The following is a 17,110-nucleotide window of genomic DNA, read 5'->3' as shown; positions in this document are numbered from 1 at the left end:
AAAAAAGGTGAACTCTTTAAATTCACAGAAATATTCCAGAATAATTCTTCCTCACTGCCCATTGGCTGGATGTATGTAAATTTAATTACACTCACTGGCCACTTTGTTAGGTACACCTGTGTAACTAACTGATTTACCATGCTGACAATGACCTGCTGAAGTTCAAACTCAGCATCAGAATGGGAAATGATTTAAGTGACTCTGATTGTGGCCTGGTTGTTGGTGTCATCACTGTCGTTTACAAAGAATGGTCTGGAAAAGAGAAAATATCCAGTGAGCAACGTTTTTTGGGTAAAAATGCCTTATTGATGCCAGGGATCAGAAAGAGTATTCCCAGAGCGCTTTGAGGTGTCAGATAACCACAAATAACCAGTCGCTGCATCCAAGATATAGAGAAGAACATCACTGAAGCACACAAAACATACAACGTTGAAGCAGATCGGATTTGTTCACGTTTACCAAAATTGGACAATAGAAGACTGGAAAAACAATTTAGCACCCACTGAGCATCATTTCAACACCACAGCCTACCTTAGTATTGTTACTGACCACGTCCCCCCCTTTATGATGACAGTGTTCCCATCTACCTGGCTACTTCCGGGAGGATAACTCATCATGTCACAAAGCTCAAATGATCTCAAACTGTTTTCTTGAACATGACAATGAGTTGACAGTACTAAAATGGCCTCCACAGTCACCAGATCTCAATGCAATATAGCACCTTTGGGATGTGGTGGAAGAGGAGATTCACATCTCTCCTCACATTGCAACTGTGTGATGTTATCATGTAAATATGGACTAAAGTCTCTGAGGAATGTTTCCAGCACCTTGTCTCATCTATGCCATGAAGAATTAATGCAGCTCTGATGGCAAAAGAGGGTCCAACCAGGTACTTGCAAGGCATACCTAACAAATTGGCCAGTGAGTGTATCTTTGACTGTTGTATGAAAGTAGTAATTATCAAGCTGTACATTATAAAAAGGACTAACCAACAATTCAATTAATATTTTTTAGGAAGTGGCATGAGGACTATAGTAGCAGCTTATTTTCTAGTCTCATCTTGACCCACATTGCAGATTTTCTTGTCAAAAGTTCAAAAAAAAAAATTGATTAAGCTCTTTTAGAATATGGACCACCCTTTTTAACCTCTCACTGTGACTTGGAAATGTTAGGACAGGGTCAGAGTTTCCCTCTGAGAAGCCCCCGCCCCTCTTTTGAAAGGTCTATAATTAGGTTCAATGAGCTCCAGGGACACAACAGTGAGTGCTGGCGTGAGAGCAAGACTGGTGGCTGCCCATGACCCATGACAGCACTTTTTATTAAATAAAGGAACTAAAAGTGAGCACTGGAATCAGGGAGGTTACAAGAACGTTTTGGGGGCTATTTCGAAGCTTCTTGTGCAACAGAGTTCCCGTTTTGCACTTGAGAGAGCCGAGGAAAGGCCAAGGAGTTCACTAACAAGATGGGAGATGAGAAACAAGACGGCAAAGTGCTTCTCGTTGAAGAAACAAAGGTGAAAGTGCTTTATGAAACTGAGACATCTCTCCAGCTGGATACCAAAGCTGAGTACCAAAATGCAGGGTCAAACTCCATCTACTCAGCAATTCTCAGCAGGAATGAAGCCGTCAAAGATGCCAAGCGTCTTAAGACCTTTCTGGAGCTGCGAGACAAATATGTGGAGAAGAATGTTATGTTTGAAGACCCTCTGTTCCCTGCAGATGACTCCTCACTTTTCTACAGTAGGAAACCTTCAATGAAGATTGAATGGAAACGTCCGTCGGTGAGTGCCAGTCTTCAGGGATCGTGTCGTTTGGGCCAAGTTGCACATAATGCGAATGAGTCTCTTACATGTTTACATAGGTGCTTCTCTTAAATCTGTGTACCTTATCACTTCCTCCACACCACATGGCTGGAGTGTCAGGTTCAGACGGTTGCATGGTGGCTCACGCATTGCGCTCGGTTATCACCTTCTACAATCACAGACAGCTGTGACTCTCACGCAGAGGGTCGCACTCAGCTGGTGCTGGGATTCAAACTAGCAACTCAGCATTGACCTCGGGGGTTCATATTTTTATGATGCACACTCCCAAAAGGGTTTGATACTTTTCCAGGGCGTTTGCCTTTGGCGATAAATGAGTCAGATTGGCAGTCGTTAAAGTGGCATTTGGCAAAAGGTATTCAGACATGTTCGTGTTACATGCAAACACACTGAGAAAGACATTAACACCAAGAGGCAGAAGCAGCGATGAGAAAAGTCCTGCCTGTTACACAAAACTTATGAATCAATGCCAGAATGTAAAATGCTCTTTTTGAATTATTCCAAATATTAGCTCACAAATGTAAGATGACCACCTGGATCTTTACATAGTAAATAAATCAGTGGATCCAACTGGACGCCTTGCTAATCAGCTGTTTTTGCTTTAGCATATTTAATGTTTCCTTCATAATATAAATGCTTTATGAGCTACAGTGTCCATATTTCTTACCCTGCATAGCATGTACAGGCTGGAAATATGCACAAAAAAACCACATTGTGGTATGTGTCATGGATTTAAGAGCTTTAAACTGTTACACTTCGTGACACACCTAGTTCTTGTCAATTGTGGGCGGACAGATTTGTGGACAGTTGATGCTTCGCCATGACATCAGCCCATCGATCCTTTGGCTGGATGAGCGAACAAAAAGAAGAAAAAAATTGAAATCTGTAGTGTAATATATGATATCAGATAAAGGAAGTGGAGTTAAAACCACAACAAAGTGGAAGTATTACATTTTTTTTCCTATTCAACACTTTTTAGTGTTGTACAAAGGCATTCGATTCCATTACACAAAATTCACGGAAGTATGATAAAAATGAAAAGAAAATCAAAAGTTAGGATAAAAAGTTGTTTAAAAACCCAGGTGCAAGATTATAAAAGGTGTTAAATAGAAATAAATAAATACATATATGTATTGCATCATCACTGACCTGTATGAACAGCATACATATGGCTCTGTCTATTCCTTTCAGCATGATGGTATGATATATTTTTTACATTTTCATTAAATCATAAAAAAATAATTTTCAACCCAACATTATTCGCTAATCTCATTCTTAAATGCCTGCTTTGTAAATCCAGTATAACACTAACACGAAGGCTGATTGCTGCTTCATGTTTCACCAATGAAGCGTGAGACACTCAGCTGAGATCAGTGATACTTGAATGCCACACAGGGGTCAGCTGTGGAGGGTGCTTTAAATCAGGAACATGAAACTGCATTTTTATATTTTATGATGTAAAATGGGGAAAACTAGTTTGTTTTTCTTCAAAATTACTATGAAATTGCACACTACTAAAAATTGCTTACATTATATTCTGTGTACCAAATCTAACTATGTTGTAATTTCAAATAAAATACATTTTCCATTTTAATTCAGGGGAATTACGGCCTTAGTCACAGGCTGTATTATACAATGGAGATGTATGACCCACAGCATAATTCATACTTAAGTCAAATGCTGAAATCATGTATGTATATGTGTGTGAATATTCATTATAGTAGACAGTCTGGACAACAACGCCTTGTTTTACAAATACATTTGTAATCAGGAGTTATGAGGTGAGGTCTTTTATACCAGAGGGCCTCTAACAGGAGCTTCCATGTAAATATGAAGTGAATGCAGAGGGCGTCTCATGGTTCCAAAACCTGACCTGGCAGAAGGCATTACATCACTTGCTTTCAGTTGTAAATCCAGATTTTAGTTTTCCATCAACAGAAATATAAGCTTTTATATTTTATATATTTTATATTGCAAATAAATTGAGTGTTGGGGAAGCGGTAATCTGAAATCTAACCATGAGGAGTTTGGTAAAAACAGAAAGAAAACCAGAGCAGCATGTCAGGATGGACAAATCCCCTTTATCATTTCACAAGCTTCAAATCTTTGAAACTCCTCAACTAAAGACCTTAATCCGTCCCAAAAGAGGTGAGGAAATGACACGAGGAGAGAAGAGTTGAGGAGACGGATATTTACAAACCCAATTCTGAAAAGGTTCAGCACAGGGACTTTTCTTTTACGAAGCTGTGCTTTTTAATAGACACAATATGTGGTTTACCATTGTGTTTCTGGAATAAGTAAGGCTCTCTCTGAATAGACGTTAGGAGCACATGTCACTCTAAAACCCGTATATACCTTTCAGCACTGATAGTGCCTTTTCAGATGCACAGGCTGAGTTCAGAGACGATCATAGATTCAGAGATGAACAGTTTTTCAGTTTGTTTCAGTCGTTTTTAAATGAGATTTCTAGATGTGATCATGTTCATACGGGGCTTCTTCTTTGCATCACAAAGCATTTGTGGATTGCAGAATGAACTGTGTCCACATTCAAAGATTTCTGGAAGTGATTCCCATGCCAGAATCGTGCAGTGCTGCCTCAGTTCCCAAAGATTATGACCATCCAATACTGATTTTCAGCCTTTCTGATACACAGAGTTCTCCAGAGTTTCTGAACCTTGTGATGATATTATTCACTTTAAATGGTGAAATATTCCAAGTTGTCACAATTTTACATTTCTAAAATTATGCCACAATTCGTGAATTCAGTTTTCTTTGCAGATTGGTGAAGCTTTGCCCTTTACTCTGGAGAAACTTTGCCTCTAAGAAGTTATTTTTAAACCAGTCATATTACTAACCTGTTGCCAAATAAACTATTTAATTGCAAAATGTTTCCCCAGCTGTTTCTTCTTAGTACCACTTATTTTTCCAAGCTTTTGCCACCCTCTCCCTAAGCTTTTAAATAACAGGTTTTAAAATCATTACAGATTTATACATGTATAAAATATATCGTATATTTAAACATACATAACAAAACTCTGGGATCAAAATAATTTGATGTCAAAAAATAATTTTGTGATACAAATTACTGAATAAACATAAATCTGATGTTTGAAAGCAGATATTAAAGTTGTATGAACACAAACAGCCGTACAGAACCTTTGTCTAGTATCCGTTACATTATAATCAGGAGCTTAATCTGTACAAATAACTTGGAACCAAAGTTTCTGGTTTTATATACAAAGCCAACTTTTTCCATGCAGTTTGATACCAAAGGAAAAGTGGCGCAAAGAAAGAAAGTCCTGGGTTTTCTCTTGGTGCTCAGGTTTCTCACGGGGTAACTGCCTGTCAGGACGCAGGAAGTGTTGCAAAAGAGATTTTTAATCTCAAGAGTTTCACTTCCTGGATGAAGAAAATATAACAATTGGGATTCTATACCGATTCTCCACGGAAAGAACAATTATTCTGCCTTTTAGTCATTTTCGTCATCTGCTGACACATAACAAATGCATTATGTCATGGAGAACATCCTTTGGTTAAATGAAAAAGTACATCATTACTTTCATAATGTGAAACGACTGAGATTTCATAACATTTTTTTTTTTAAAAATTCCCTTCCTGACGTTTTTTGTCTTCCAGGAAATTTGTGAAAACCCCCAGTTCATCATAGATGGAGCCAACAGAACAGACATCTGTCAGGGAGAATTAGGTAATATCAAAAAAGTGATTTTACCCACATTTCACTCTTTTGAAAAGACATTACAGTGGTTTTTAAGCCTGTATGTTAAGTTAGCACTGTCGCCTCATAGCAAGAAGCTCCAGCTGGGGCCTTTCTGTGTGGAGTTTGCATGTTTTCCTCATGTTTGTGTGGATTCTTTCCGGGTACTCAGTCCAAAACCATGCATGGTTTTAATTAATAGGTTAATTAGTGATTCTAAATTGGCAGTGCGAATAGTTTACTATCAAAAGCCCTGCCTCTAACTAATTTTTATAAAAGGGACGACATCAAACAAAACAGCCACCAGAGCCTGAAAGCATTAAGTCGATCAGTGTAAGTGTCAGTTTCATCTGCATCTGATTTTATATTGGTTATGGGGCAAGTGAGCATGCTGAACAATTACTGACCTCGAGCCTGAGTTCGAGTTCGAATTCTGACACTTGCAGCAATTTGGTGTGTGACAACTCTGTTACCCTGTGAAGTAATTTGTTTGGATGAAATCACAGCTCATCAATCTGTTGTCGACAGGTGACTGCTGGCTGCTGGCTGCCATCGCCTGTCTCACGCTGAACGAGAAGCTGCTGTACAGAGTTATTCCCCCGGACCAGAGCTTCACCGAAAACTACGCCGGCATCTTCCACTTCCAGGTTGAAATGTGACATTTTGGGCATCGTGCTGTTAACAGAAAACCATTTTATGTGTGTCAAATTTCTAGTAAAAGGAAAACCAAGTAAAACATATGTCAAAGAGTATTTCAGATTTAGATATATTAGTTTTTTACTATGATCATTTGGTCAGTGGGAGAGTAATTTTTTGTAAATACATTTTTATGTTCTTGGATAAAGTGTAAAAATGCGCCTTGGTTTGGTTTTGTTGAGTGTATTTAGTGTTAATAACCTGATTATGAATATGTTCACTCATAGCTCAGTCTTTAAAATGAATACAATGGGGTAAAACGTTTAATGTTTGCCTCAAAAACATATTTGAATAAACACAGTGTTATAAAGTGTTATAAAATTTAAAAGACGTAACTCAAAATCACATTTGAGTAGATGACAATAAAACCTTTTTAAAAAAATCCAAATATCTCAACATGGAATTATACTATAGTATCTATTAATGTGAAACATGATATGATGAAGGATATACAGATATTTCTGTCAAATGAAAAATGTTGATGCCTTTTTTCAGACAGAATTTTTGCTTCAAGTTTATTCAGTTCAATTCAATTTTTATCACAACAACAGTCGCCTCAAGGCGCTTTATATCGTAAGGTAGACCCTATAATAACACATACAGAGAAAAACCCAACAATCATATGACGCCCTATGAGCAAGCACTTTGGCGACAGTGGGAAGGAAAAACTCCCTTTTAACAGGAAGAAACCTCGGTCAGAACCAGGCTCAGGGAGGGGCGGGGCCATCTACCGTGACCAGTTGGGGTGAGAGAAGGAAAACAGGCTAAAAGACAAGCTGTGGAAGAGAGACAGAGATTAATCACAAGTATGATTTAATGCAGAGAGGTCTGTTAACACATAGTGAGTGAGAAAGGTGACTGAAAAGAAAAAACTTAATGCATCATGGGAGTCCCCCAGCAGCCTACACCAATTGCAGCATAACTAAGAGAGGATTCAGGGTCACCTGATCCAGCCCTAACTATATGCAATTGTTGGAAAGTCTTAAGCTTAATCTTAAAATAGAGATAGTGTCTGTCTCCCGAATACAAACTGGAAGCTGGCTCAATAGAAGAGGGGCCTGAAAACTCTATGAACAACAACTAAGTGCAAAGTGCTCTACTGGGGTGATATGGTGCTAAAAGGTCATTAAGATAAGCTGGGGCCCGTTAATTTAAGACCTTGTATGTGAGGAGCAGGATTTTGAATTCAATTCTGGATTTAAAAGGGAGCCAATGAAGGGAAGCCAATACAGGAGAAATATGCTCTCTTTATAGTCCCTATATGTCAGTTATATGTCAGTACTCTGTCTGGAGCATTTTGGATTAACTGAAAGCTTTTCAGGGAGATTTTTGGACCTCCTGAAAACAATGAATTGCAGTAGTCCAGGGCATAGAACACATTTTGAGCTGATGATAAAAGTTTAAAAGATGTTTTTCACATGTCACATGAAAAGTTATCAGTTGTTTCGTCTTACTTAAAATTGATAAATAAATAAATCATGTTGTGGATGGCGAGCTATTTTCCTTGTATGGTAAAAATACTTTGCCGTGTCATCAATGATTTTCTCTGTCGTTTCCACACTCAGTTCTGGCGTTATGGCGAGTGGATTGATGTCGTCGTGGACGACCGCATTCCCACCTGCAACAACCAGCTGGTTTTCACAAAGTCTTTCAGAAAGAACGAGTTCTGGAGCGCTCTTTTGGAAAAAGCTTATGCCAAGTAAGCAGAGCCTATTAATGTCCCATGCAGTCAAGCAGTCATGCACACCGTCATCTGACATGCGTTGCTGTTCAGCGTGGTTCAGATTTCCAGTCCATACACCGAACGACAGTTCTTGTTTCTTCTTATTGAAAAAAAGTCTGGCATTGAACTGTTTCAGGTGTTTTTAACGCAAATTGAGGTTTTTCAATAAATGTTTTAGTCTGAACAACAAATCTCAGTCTTAAACTGCGATTTAGCAACCAATTATGAACTGTGTTACTAAGCCGTGTGCACTTTTGCAGTGTACTCTCACACTGATTTGTGACACACCTCGAGCGTCCTCATATTTCCCGAATTGACAGCCAGCTCTGTGAAAAGTATCAGCCCCGGAGAACACACATGTCAGCACACTGACCAGAATGATTGACCTCTCTCTCAGGTTGCACGGGTCTTATGAGGCACTGAAAGGAGGGAACACTTTGGAAGCCATGGAGGATTTCACAGGTGGAGTTACCGAGTACTTTGAATTGTCTGATGATCCCACAGAGCTCTACAAGATCATGAAGAATGCGCTGGAGAGAGGCTCACTGATGGGCTGCTCCATAGATGTATGTGTTTGAGGTTAAAGCATCACTCTTTGTCATGTTTCTTTCATTTCATTTTAAGTGTTAGCAAGTCAAATGCACAGATTTCACACAAAGTTTTCTACATTTTTTTCCCCTCCCCTCAGCTCTGTCAAAGAGAGCAGATATCTGTCATATGTAACTCTCAGGCACACAGTCCCACCCATCTGCTGTTTTGCTGTTATTGGCTTAAAATGGCTTAGAGTTAAAATGACTTATTTCGGACAGGGAATAAACTGAGTGTCCACAACAATACCAAGTATAGGATAAACAAGGATTATGTTGAACTGTGAATCAGTCAAAGCTACTATGGAGTCTAATAATAAAACATATGATGTATGCTTTGTCTGTCAGGTTTCTTCAGAGAGTGAATTGGAGAGTCGGACTGAGCAGGGGCTGGTCAGGGGTCATGCCTATTCCATCATAAGCCTGGAGGAGGTAGAGTGAGACATCCATGTAAATGCACATCGTCTGGTGGACAAGGCATTTTTTTGGTTATTTTTTTTTTCCTGCTTCTTTGCAAGTGTGATGAGGTTTCAAAGGACACAAGAATTCGCCTGATTCGTTTGCGCAATCCCTGGGGTTTTGTGCTCTGGAAAGGAGCCTGGAGTGCAAAGTTTGTATATTTTTACTCTTAAATAACGCAGCATATCACCCTTAAGTAAGACATGGTGGTAGTGGAGGTCTCACCACTTGCCAGCATAATTAAAAAAATAGTGTCTCCTATTTGCTTAGTTTGTATTTAGGAAATTTGATCTTTCCACAGTTCAAAGGAGTGGTCGACAATTTCCGCTGCAGACAGAGAAAACCTGAAAAAACAGACCATAGAGGCAAGTGAGTTCTGGTGAGTGAAACACCTTCCCACACACCTTTTTGTCTATAATGATTTAACTTTTTTTTTTTTTTTAATCTTTCCTCTACAGTTTTGTGAGAAGTTACTACTACAGTATAATATAGCTACCATCACTGTTAGTGTTCAGCTCAAATCACAGCTTAGCGTCAAACACCTTATGGTGACTTTGAGATATCAGTGTACATAGAATGACTTTTCAACTGTCACCATGCATGGCCTCTTTGTTGCCCCACTACTGATAAAAACCTATAAATAGCAAAACCCATCCATCCATCCACCAAGCAGTTTTGTTCACTACAAAATGAACCTGCAAAGAGATACAAATTCTAACTTTTTACAGTATAATACTACAGTCAAATTTCAAAAGCCAATAAAACCTAGGTGAATGCTAAATGTATTTAACTGTACTCAAATATCTGTAAAACTCTTTGGAGTTGTTCTGCCACTGTTTACTTAACATTTTCCTACTTGAGAACCATTCGTTTGCATTGCATTGTGAGGGAATGATGAACCTAGTGACTGTATTTACTCAGAAAGCACCTTTTTTTATTTTTACTTCTTTTGTGTTTCACTTCAGGATGTCCTTTGCTGATTTCAAAAAGAATTTCAGCAAGCTTGAGATGTGCAACCTGACCCCCGACACGCTGCAGGGGGATGAAAGAAACACCTGGACAGTGTCGGTCCACGAGGGTCGCTGGGTGAGAGGAAGCTCTGCTGGTGGCTGTAGGAACTTCCCAGGTAGGCTTTGTTCTTTTTGGATCAGCTTTCATACTTTTAAAAGACGATATTGTAAAAACTCTCACTTACATAATTCGTGTTTATATGAATCTGTGCTGCATATTTACTTTGTGTATTTTACAGACACGTTTTGGACAAACCCTCAGTATCGTCTGCAGCTGTATGAGGAGGACGATGACCCGGATGACGAGCAGGTGGCCTGCACTGTTGTCGTGGCACTGATGCAGAAAGGTCGAAGGATGCAGCGCCATCAAGGGGCCAAATTTCTCACCATAGGCTTTTCCATCTACGAGGTAGTGATCACACCTCATTTTTTCTTCAGAAAGTACACACGTGTCCAGGATTTGAGAAGTTAACCTGATATTTAACTTCTTTTGTGTCTCTGCAGGTGCCGAAGGAGGTATGATGATCTTGCATCTTTCACTTTATTTGCTTGTATCCCCAAGAGAGGTTTCACTTGTATAAAAAGGGGGGAAAGAAAAGTTACAATACATTATAATATTTCTTATTGCTATCATTAACAAGTCACCATTTCTACAACCCTGTTCACAGATGTGTGGGCAGAATCAACATCTGCAGAAGGACTTCTTCCTCTACACAGCCTCCAAGGCAAAATGCAAGACTTACATTAACCTGCGGGAGGTAACGGAGCGTTTCTGTCTGCCTCCCGGTGAGTACGTCATCATCCCCACAATCTTTAAACCCCACGAAGAAGGAGAGTTCATCCTCAGGGTCTTCTCTGAGAAGCAGAGCACATCAGAGTAAGGGTTACTATTGTGTTTTTCTTGAGAGCCAAATTGCTTTTAAAATTACAAGATGTAGAAAGGCAGCATTGCTGAGGTATGTTTGCTTTTCTCCACAGGGAGGCAGAGACTACGATTGGATCAGATCAAACGCAGGTTTGCAGTAATGTTAGAAGCAGTGGGGTTAAAATATGTTCTTGCTTTTATTGCAGTGGACTGTAAACTGAAAGGCTGGTTTATCTTTCCTGTTTAGAAACCTGTGTTTTAATCACACACACTCACCGGTCATTTCATTAGGTATACCTTCATAGTACTAGGTTGTACCCTTTTTGCTCTCAGAGCTGCCTTAATTCTTCATGGCACTTAGTCAACAAGCTGCTGGAAACATTCCTCAGATATTTTAGTCCATACTGACATGATTGCATCACACAGCTGCTGCAGATTTGTCAGCTGCACACATGATAGGACTCTCCCGTTCCACCACATCCCAAAGGTACTCTATTGGATTGAGATCATGGGACTGTGGAGGATATTTGAGTGCAGTGAACTTATTGTCATGTTCAAGAAACGAGTTTGAGATCATCTGAGTTTAATAATGTAATAATGCAGCGCCTGGGGAGCAGTGCGTAGGGGACGGTACCTTGCTCAGGGGTACCTCAGGGTAACCGTTCAGTGGAGTCGAACCCCCGACCTTCCGATCATGGGGCCACCACTCTACCTACTGAGCTATCCCTGCCCCTGTTTTGTGACATGGCATGTTATTGTGCTGGAAACAGCCATCAGAAGATGGATACACTGTGGTCAGAAAGTAATAGACATGGTCACCAACAACACTCAGGTAGGCTCTGGCAGTTAAATGTTTTTGGTACTAAGGAGACCAAAAGGTGCCCACACCATTATTCCACCACCAGCAGGCTGAATTGTTGATACAAGGCATGATGGATCTGTGCCTACATGTTGGTTACACCAAATTCTGACCCAACCATCCATAATTGAGACTCAAACCACCCAAAATTTTTTTCCAATCTTCTGTTGTCCAATTCTGGTGAGCTTATGCAAACTGTAGCCTCGGTTTCCCGTTCTTCTGCTGCTGTTGAAGAAATGTACACGATGACTGGCTGATTTGTGTTAACAAACAGTTGAATGGGTGTACCTAATAAAGTGGCTGGTGAGTGTATTTCAAAAACATCTATTCAATTTTGTTTATTTATTTATACAGTGCCAAATTTGCTAGTTGGGGCTGCATCACATCCTTACTGTAGCACTCAACTCCCTCATCATACTTGCACTCAGTTAATGAAGATAATGGACTTTCTCAGCTGTGACAGTGTATTGACTGTTTGGGGAAGTGTAAACCATACTATATCTTCTTTAATTGTTTCTTTTGTACAAAATGGAAATGGAGATCACCTCTTTTCCTTTTTATGGGAGTTTTAATATAACTGAAGGACTCTGATGAAGGACACAAAGACGGGGTTGTTAATCCATACATACAAATATGCAGGTTCAGTTCCTTACACCAAAGCACTAGAGATGAAAAGTAGAAAAGATAAAGAATATTGGGGGGAAAATCCCGCTTCAAGAAGGATGAAAATACTAAATTCATCTTTCCATGGAGTGCAGCAGACAGTCATTAGATGCCACATTTAACTTTAACACTATGCTCACATACAACTCCGTATTCTTGGACTCAACTTAAGTAGCTTTGCATATATTTGGTTCAAAATAACCCTCATGTATCCTAGGTGCACCCCCTTCAGTTAATCCACTGTATGAAACAAGCTCCCTTCCACTTAACCTCACTCGGTCCTAATTGGCTGCTCAAACAAAAAGTGGCAGGGCCCCGCCCACCCTCTTATTCATTCATACATATATCTGGCCGAATATGACACTAAACATCCCACTCCCTGTTTAAAGTCTGCATTAATATGCCTTTCAGATCAGCATGTCCTACAGATCACTGCAATGTCGGTTAGAATTTGATTTCAAAGCCCAGCTTTGTGTCTTACATATTCATTAACTTTACTCTTGAACTTTCCCTAGCTTGTTCTGATCCATATGTTCTGTACTCAGACCAACTAATAGACTTGAACTTCCAAGTGTTTCCTCCTCCATTTCATCTCATTTCATCTTTTTGTCTCTCCTTGTCTTATTGGTCACCAGCAAGAAAAGAAACAGAAAGAAAAGGTAATGAATGTCTGTAGCAGTTGGATTGTTAGGCTGCTTTTTTGCTGAGCTCTTTCTTCACTGCTCCTTTCCAACACGTGTCAGCTATTAGAAGTGTTTGCCGACACAATATTAAATGGAGAGTTTATGACCAGTGGGATTACTGCAAACTGACTCTTTTTTTAAATTCTTTTTGTCTTTTCTACATGCCAGCCTATTGTATTTGTGTCAGATAGAGCACTGGCCAGCAAAGAAATCGAGCACGACACGATTCGGGGGGAGAAGAAGAAGAAACCAAAGGTAAATGTCCTTGGTGTGGCGAGTCTTCTGTCACATGGCAAACAGCTCATGTCTGTCATATTTTCCTGGTGACTGATGGCTCCAAAATGCAATCTTTACTGGATCAAATAACATGACTGGGAATAAAACAATTGAGTCTGAAGCCAGTAGAGCTCAAGTAACTCAGCTGCACCTGTTTTCCTGTAGAGACACTCTAATGTTAGCTGTCCGCAGTCTTGTTTTTCCCATATGCTGCTCTCCTTTGGTATCATAGAGAAACACATTCAATCATTTAATGATTAAATAGACTGATAAAAGCCATGAAAACCCCTTTCTAATGTTACACCTCATATATATATATATATATGTACACCTGCTTTCCCTTTATAATGCCTATAAAGACCAGTTAGTATGGTAATTAAATAACTTTGTGACTTGCTCACAAGAACAACAATAACAAAGCAAAACACTCTGTTGATATATTTTAGTGTAACACTACCTTTAAATATGACTTTATTAATTTATATGAAATTTGATTTACACTTTTACAACAATGTCAGCAGCAACTGATTATTATGAGTGCTATAAATGCATCCTATGATAGAGAAGATGTATTGGACTACATGATACTGCACAGTTGTACCAAATAGAGACTGACTGAGTGTACAGCGTTCTGTATAAAATTAAAGTGAAATCTTCAAGTGAAAACCTTTTGAAAATGACCCAACTTTGTTGCTTCGAACATCAGGAAAAATCGTTGTCTGGCAGGAAGAAGATTATCCACAATTATTTCCCCACAAAGCCAAACACAGACTCAGTAGTGGAGTCCGGTCTGGGCTCTGGCTGGGCCGTTCCAGTACTTTAATCTTCTGGTGAAACCAGTCTTTGTTGATTTGGACGCATGCTTTGGGTCATGAATTGATGAAAGGGGGAATTCCTCAAAGGTGCCACTTTGATCGCTTATATGTCTATATAAACTTAAGTTTTAAAACTTATATCCATAACTCGTGTAAAAAAGTTTTCACAAGTTTTCTTTGCAGTCCTCTCAGAAACGACGTATACTGTTAGTGCTTTTAGGTGCTTGTAATCAAATGCACTTGATTAATTGATCATCAGAAAGTGGGAGCACCTCTTTAAATCAGAGGTTTTGACTGTTTACTGATGAGAAAAATTCTGTTGTGTGTCAATACGATGCAACAATCTTCCCAGGAGTGGATGTATCACCAAGTTCACCCCAAGGTAATGCTCAGAGAAACTGAACTGGAAGAGTTGTCAGGAAGAAGCCTCTATTCTCTAAAACAAACATGGCAGCAGAGCTTTGGCTCACAAAGTTGAATCTGAATAAACCACAAGACTTCTGGAACAGTGTCCTTTAGACAGACGAGACCAAAGTGAAGGTGCACGACATCACGTTTAGTGAAAACCAAACACAACATATCAACACAAAAACCTCATACCAACTGCCAGGCATGCTGGGGGAGGGGTGATGATGTGGGCTTGTTTGGCAGCCACAGGACCTGGACACCTTGCTGTCATTGAGTCAACCATAAACTCCTGTGTATACCAAAGTATTCTAGATCCAAATGTGAGGCCATCCGTCAACAGCTGCCGAAAGCTGAAACTTGATCGTGCAACAACAAATCTACAAAAAGAATGACTGAAAAAGAAAAGAATCGAGGTCCTGTGCTCAAATGTCCCCAATGAACTGACGCAACATTGTAAAGACTCATAAAGTCATACAGACAAAGTTCATCAGTGTTTCTTTCCTTCACGTTTCTAAGTCTTCGCAGTTTCTTTTTGTGAACCTGTCTTTGTAAATAATTTCTTTCCTCTCTCCTTCAGCGGAAACTTCTCCAACCTGAGGAAACCGACGAGGAAAAGCAGTTCAGGGCTATTTACCAACAGATTGCTGGTGATGTGAGTATTGCACAGTTAGTTTGAGGACAACACTATAAAGACTCTCATCGGCTAATATGAAACAAATCATCGCTCCCTCAGGACATGCAGATCTGTGCCAATGAACTCAAAACGATCTTAAAAAACGTGCTTTCCAAACGTGAGTACGCAGAAAAGATTGCGATTACAGCTACCGCCAGCGTGCTCGGCATTCACCCTGAGCTGTGCTTTTCCACAGATAATAACATAAAGTCAGAAGGTTTCAGCCTCGAGACGTGTCGGAGTATGATCGCCTTAATGGACGTATCCTTTCAACTGATTTCAATTAGAGGATTGCGTGCACATAACTCTACTGTTTGCCCAGTTTCCCAGTAACAGAACAGAACATTGCACCTTATGTAAATACTTTATTCTGGAAAGTCAAAGTAAAACAGTTGGGTTGAACAGTACGTAGCAGGTGTTTCCATGACTGATGCTTTTGTGCTCAGACTGATGGGACAGGAAAGCTGAATCTGCAGGAGTTCAAACACTTGTGGAAAAAGATCAAGGACTGGCAGGTAGGATAGCTTTAACCACAGCTGATGTCTGCTCATGCTTGATATGTTTTTATCTGATTGTCCGACTTTGGGTCTGCAGCTCATCTTCAAACGTTACAACAAAGATAAAACCTGGTCTATCAGTAGTTTCGAGATGAGGAATGCTGTTAATGATGCAGGTGAGCAGAAAAAACAGATTTTTCATTTGTAGCACAATAATTATTATTTCTTTTTAGAATTAACATATTTTGCCAATGCACTCCTTGCCCGTGCATTCCAGTTTAATGTGAGAATGATGTAATTTACATATATATATATATATATTTTATCTCCATATCAGGGTTTCAACTCAACAAACAACTGTATGACATCATAGCCATGCGCTATGCAGATGAACGCCTGAACATTGATTTTGATAGTTACATCTGCTGCTTTGTGAGGCTAGAAGGCATGTTCAGTAAGTACAGACCACCCACATCTGGTGCCAAAAACACTTGCATAGGACTGATTATTAGCCTATTTGACAGATTTAAGACATTGTTATGATGATATAGTGATATTAAATTTACTTTACTGAATCTAATTATCTTACAGAATGAATTAATGTATTTTTACAGCTCTGAGTGGCTGAAAAGTTACCCAGCTCCATAATCTGTTGTCTCTTATAGGAGCATTCAGTGCCTTTGACAAAGATGGAGATGGAATAATCAAGCTCAACGTCCTGGAGGTAAGACACTCTTATTTTTGCCGTTCTGTGCCTCGTTCCATAACTTAATCTGGTCCTATTTAGGTCATTTGTGAACTTGTAAAGAATAAAACTTAAAGTAGGAATAAAATGAGGGGGGGAAAGCCTGGAACTACAGAAATCGAGAAGTGTACTCTGTACAGAGTGAAAACTACATTTCCCTGAAGGGTGTTTCTAATATCTTTTTTGCTGACTTGAGTCACACAGTAAAAACCAAAGCACAGAAATGGTATCATTAAGGTGGCTTTTGCTGTGCTACAGTAAATGACAATAATTCTTTTATTCTCTTTACAGTGGCTTCAGCTGACGATGTACTCATAGATCATGTCCATGTCAGTTGGCGACTCATCACGTGAGATTGGAATAAACTTCACCACGACGTAGCTCGTCATTGCTCCAATTTCCTCTAGATTCAGATTTAATGGTCAGGTTTATTCCTGTAATCTTTTAAATATTAAAACAGATAAGAAGTAGGTTTTCTGAGCTCTGATAACCAGGTTACATCAGATGTTAATGTGAAATGTAAACAGACACGCACAGATGCAGAATTTCCCTTTGTTGTTAAGTCGTAAAGAATATGTGGCTATCAATGCTTTTATTTTAAAGCGGAAGCAAACACT

General features: G+C 39.4%; 1 protein-coding gene across 2 annotated transcripts; it reads left to right on the top strand.

Annotated features, from left to right (window-relative positions):
• Positions 1–1,239: 1,239 nt before the first annotated feature.
• Positions 1,240–17,001, top strand: capn3b (calpain 3b). 2 transcript variants are annotated; one of them, XM_040018460.1, is made up of 23 exons: positions 1,241–1,780; positions 5,456–5,525; positions 6,063–6,181; positions 7,796–7,929; positions 8,351–8,519; positions 8,889–8,972; positions 9,059–9,150; positions 9,301–9,378; positions 9,965–10,125; positions 10,249–10,418; positions 10,514–10,525; positions 10,678–10,886; positions 10,988–11,024; positions 13,032–13,055; positions 13,248–13,334; positions 15,156–15,230; positions 15,312–15,369; positions 15,448–15,512; positions 15,698–15,766; positions 15,846–15,924; positions 16,086–16,202; positions 16,414–16,472; positions 16,785–17,001. In XM_040018460.1, exons 1-23 carry the CDS (start codon positions 1,463–1,465, stop codon positions 16,809–16,811), a joined length of 2,313 nt encoding a protein of 770 aa, XP_039874394.1. In that variant the 5' UTR covers positions 1,241–1,462; the 3' UTR covers positions 16,812–17,001. The 2 variants fall into 2 exon arrangements, with proteins under 2 accessions (XP_039874395.1, XP_039874394.1); XM_040018461.1 differs by lacking the exon at positions 13,032–13,055 and having other exon boundaries at positions 1,240–1,780.
• The last annotated feature ends 109 nt before the right edge of the window (positions 17,002–17,110 follow it).

This window comes from Simochromis diagramma, unplaced genomic scaffold, assembly GCF_900408965.1.
Source record: "Simochromis diagramma unplaced genomic scaffold, fSimDia1.1 OVJJ01000802.1, whole genome shotgun sequence".
Classification (NCBI taxonomy): domain Eukaryota; kingdom Metazoa; phylum Chordata; class Actinopteri; order Cichliformes; family Cichlidae; genus Simochromis; species Simochromis diagramma.
Note: the sequence above shows the minus strand (reverse complement) of the source record. Positions and strands in the feature narration are given on the sequence as shown.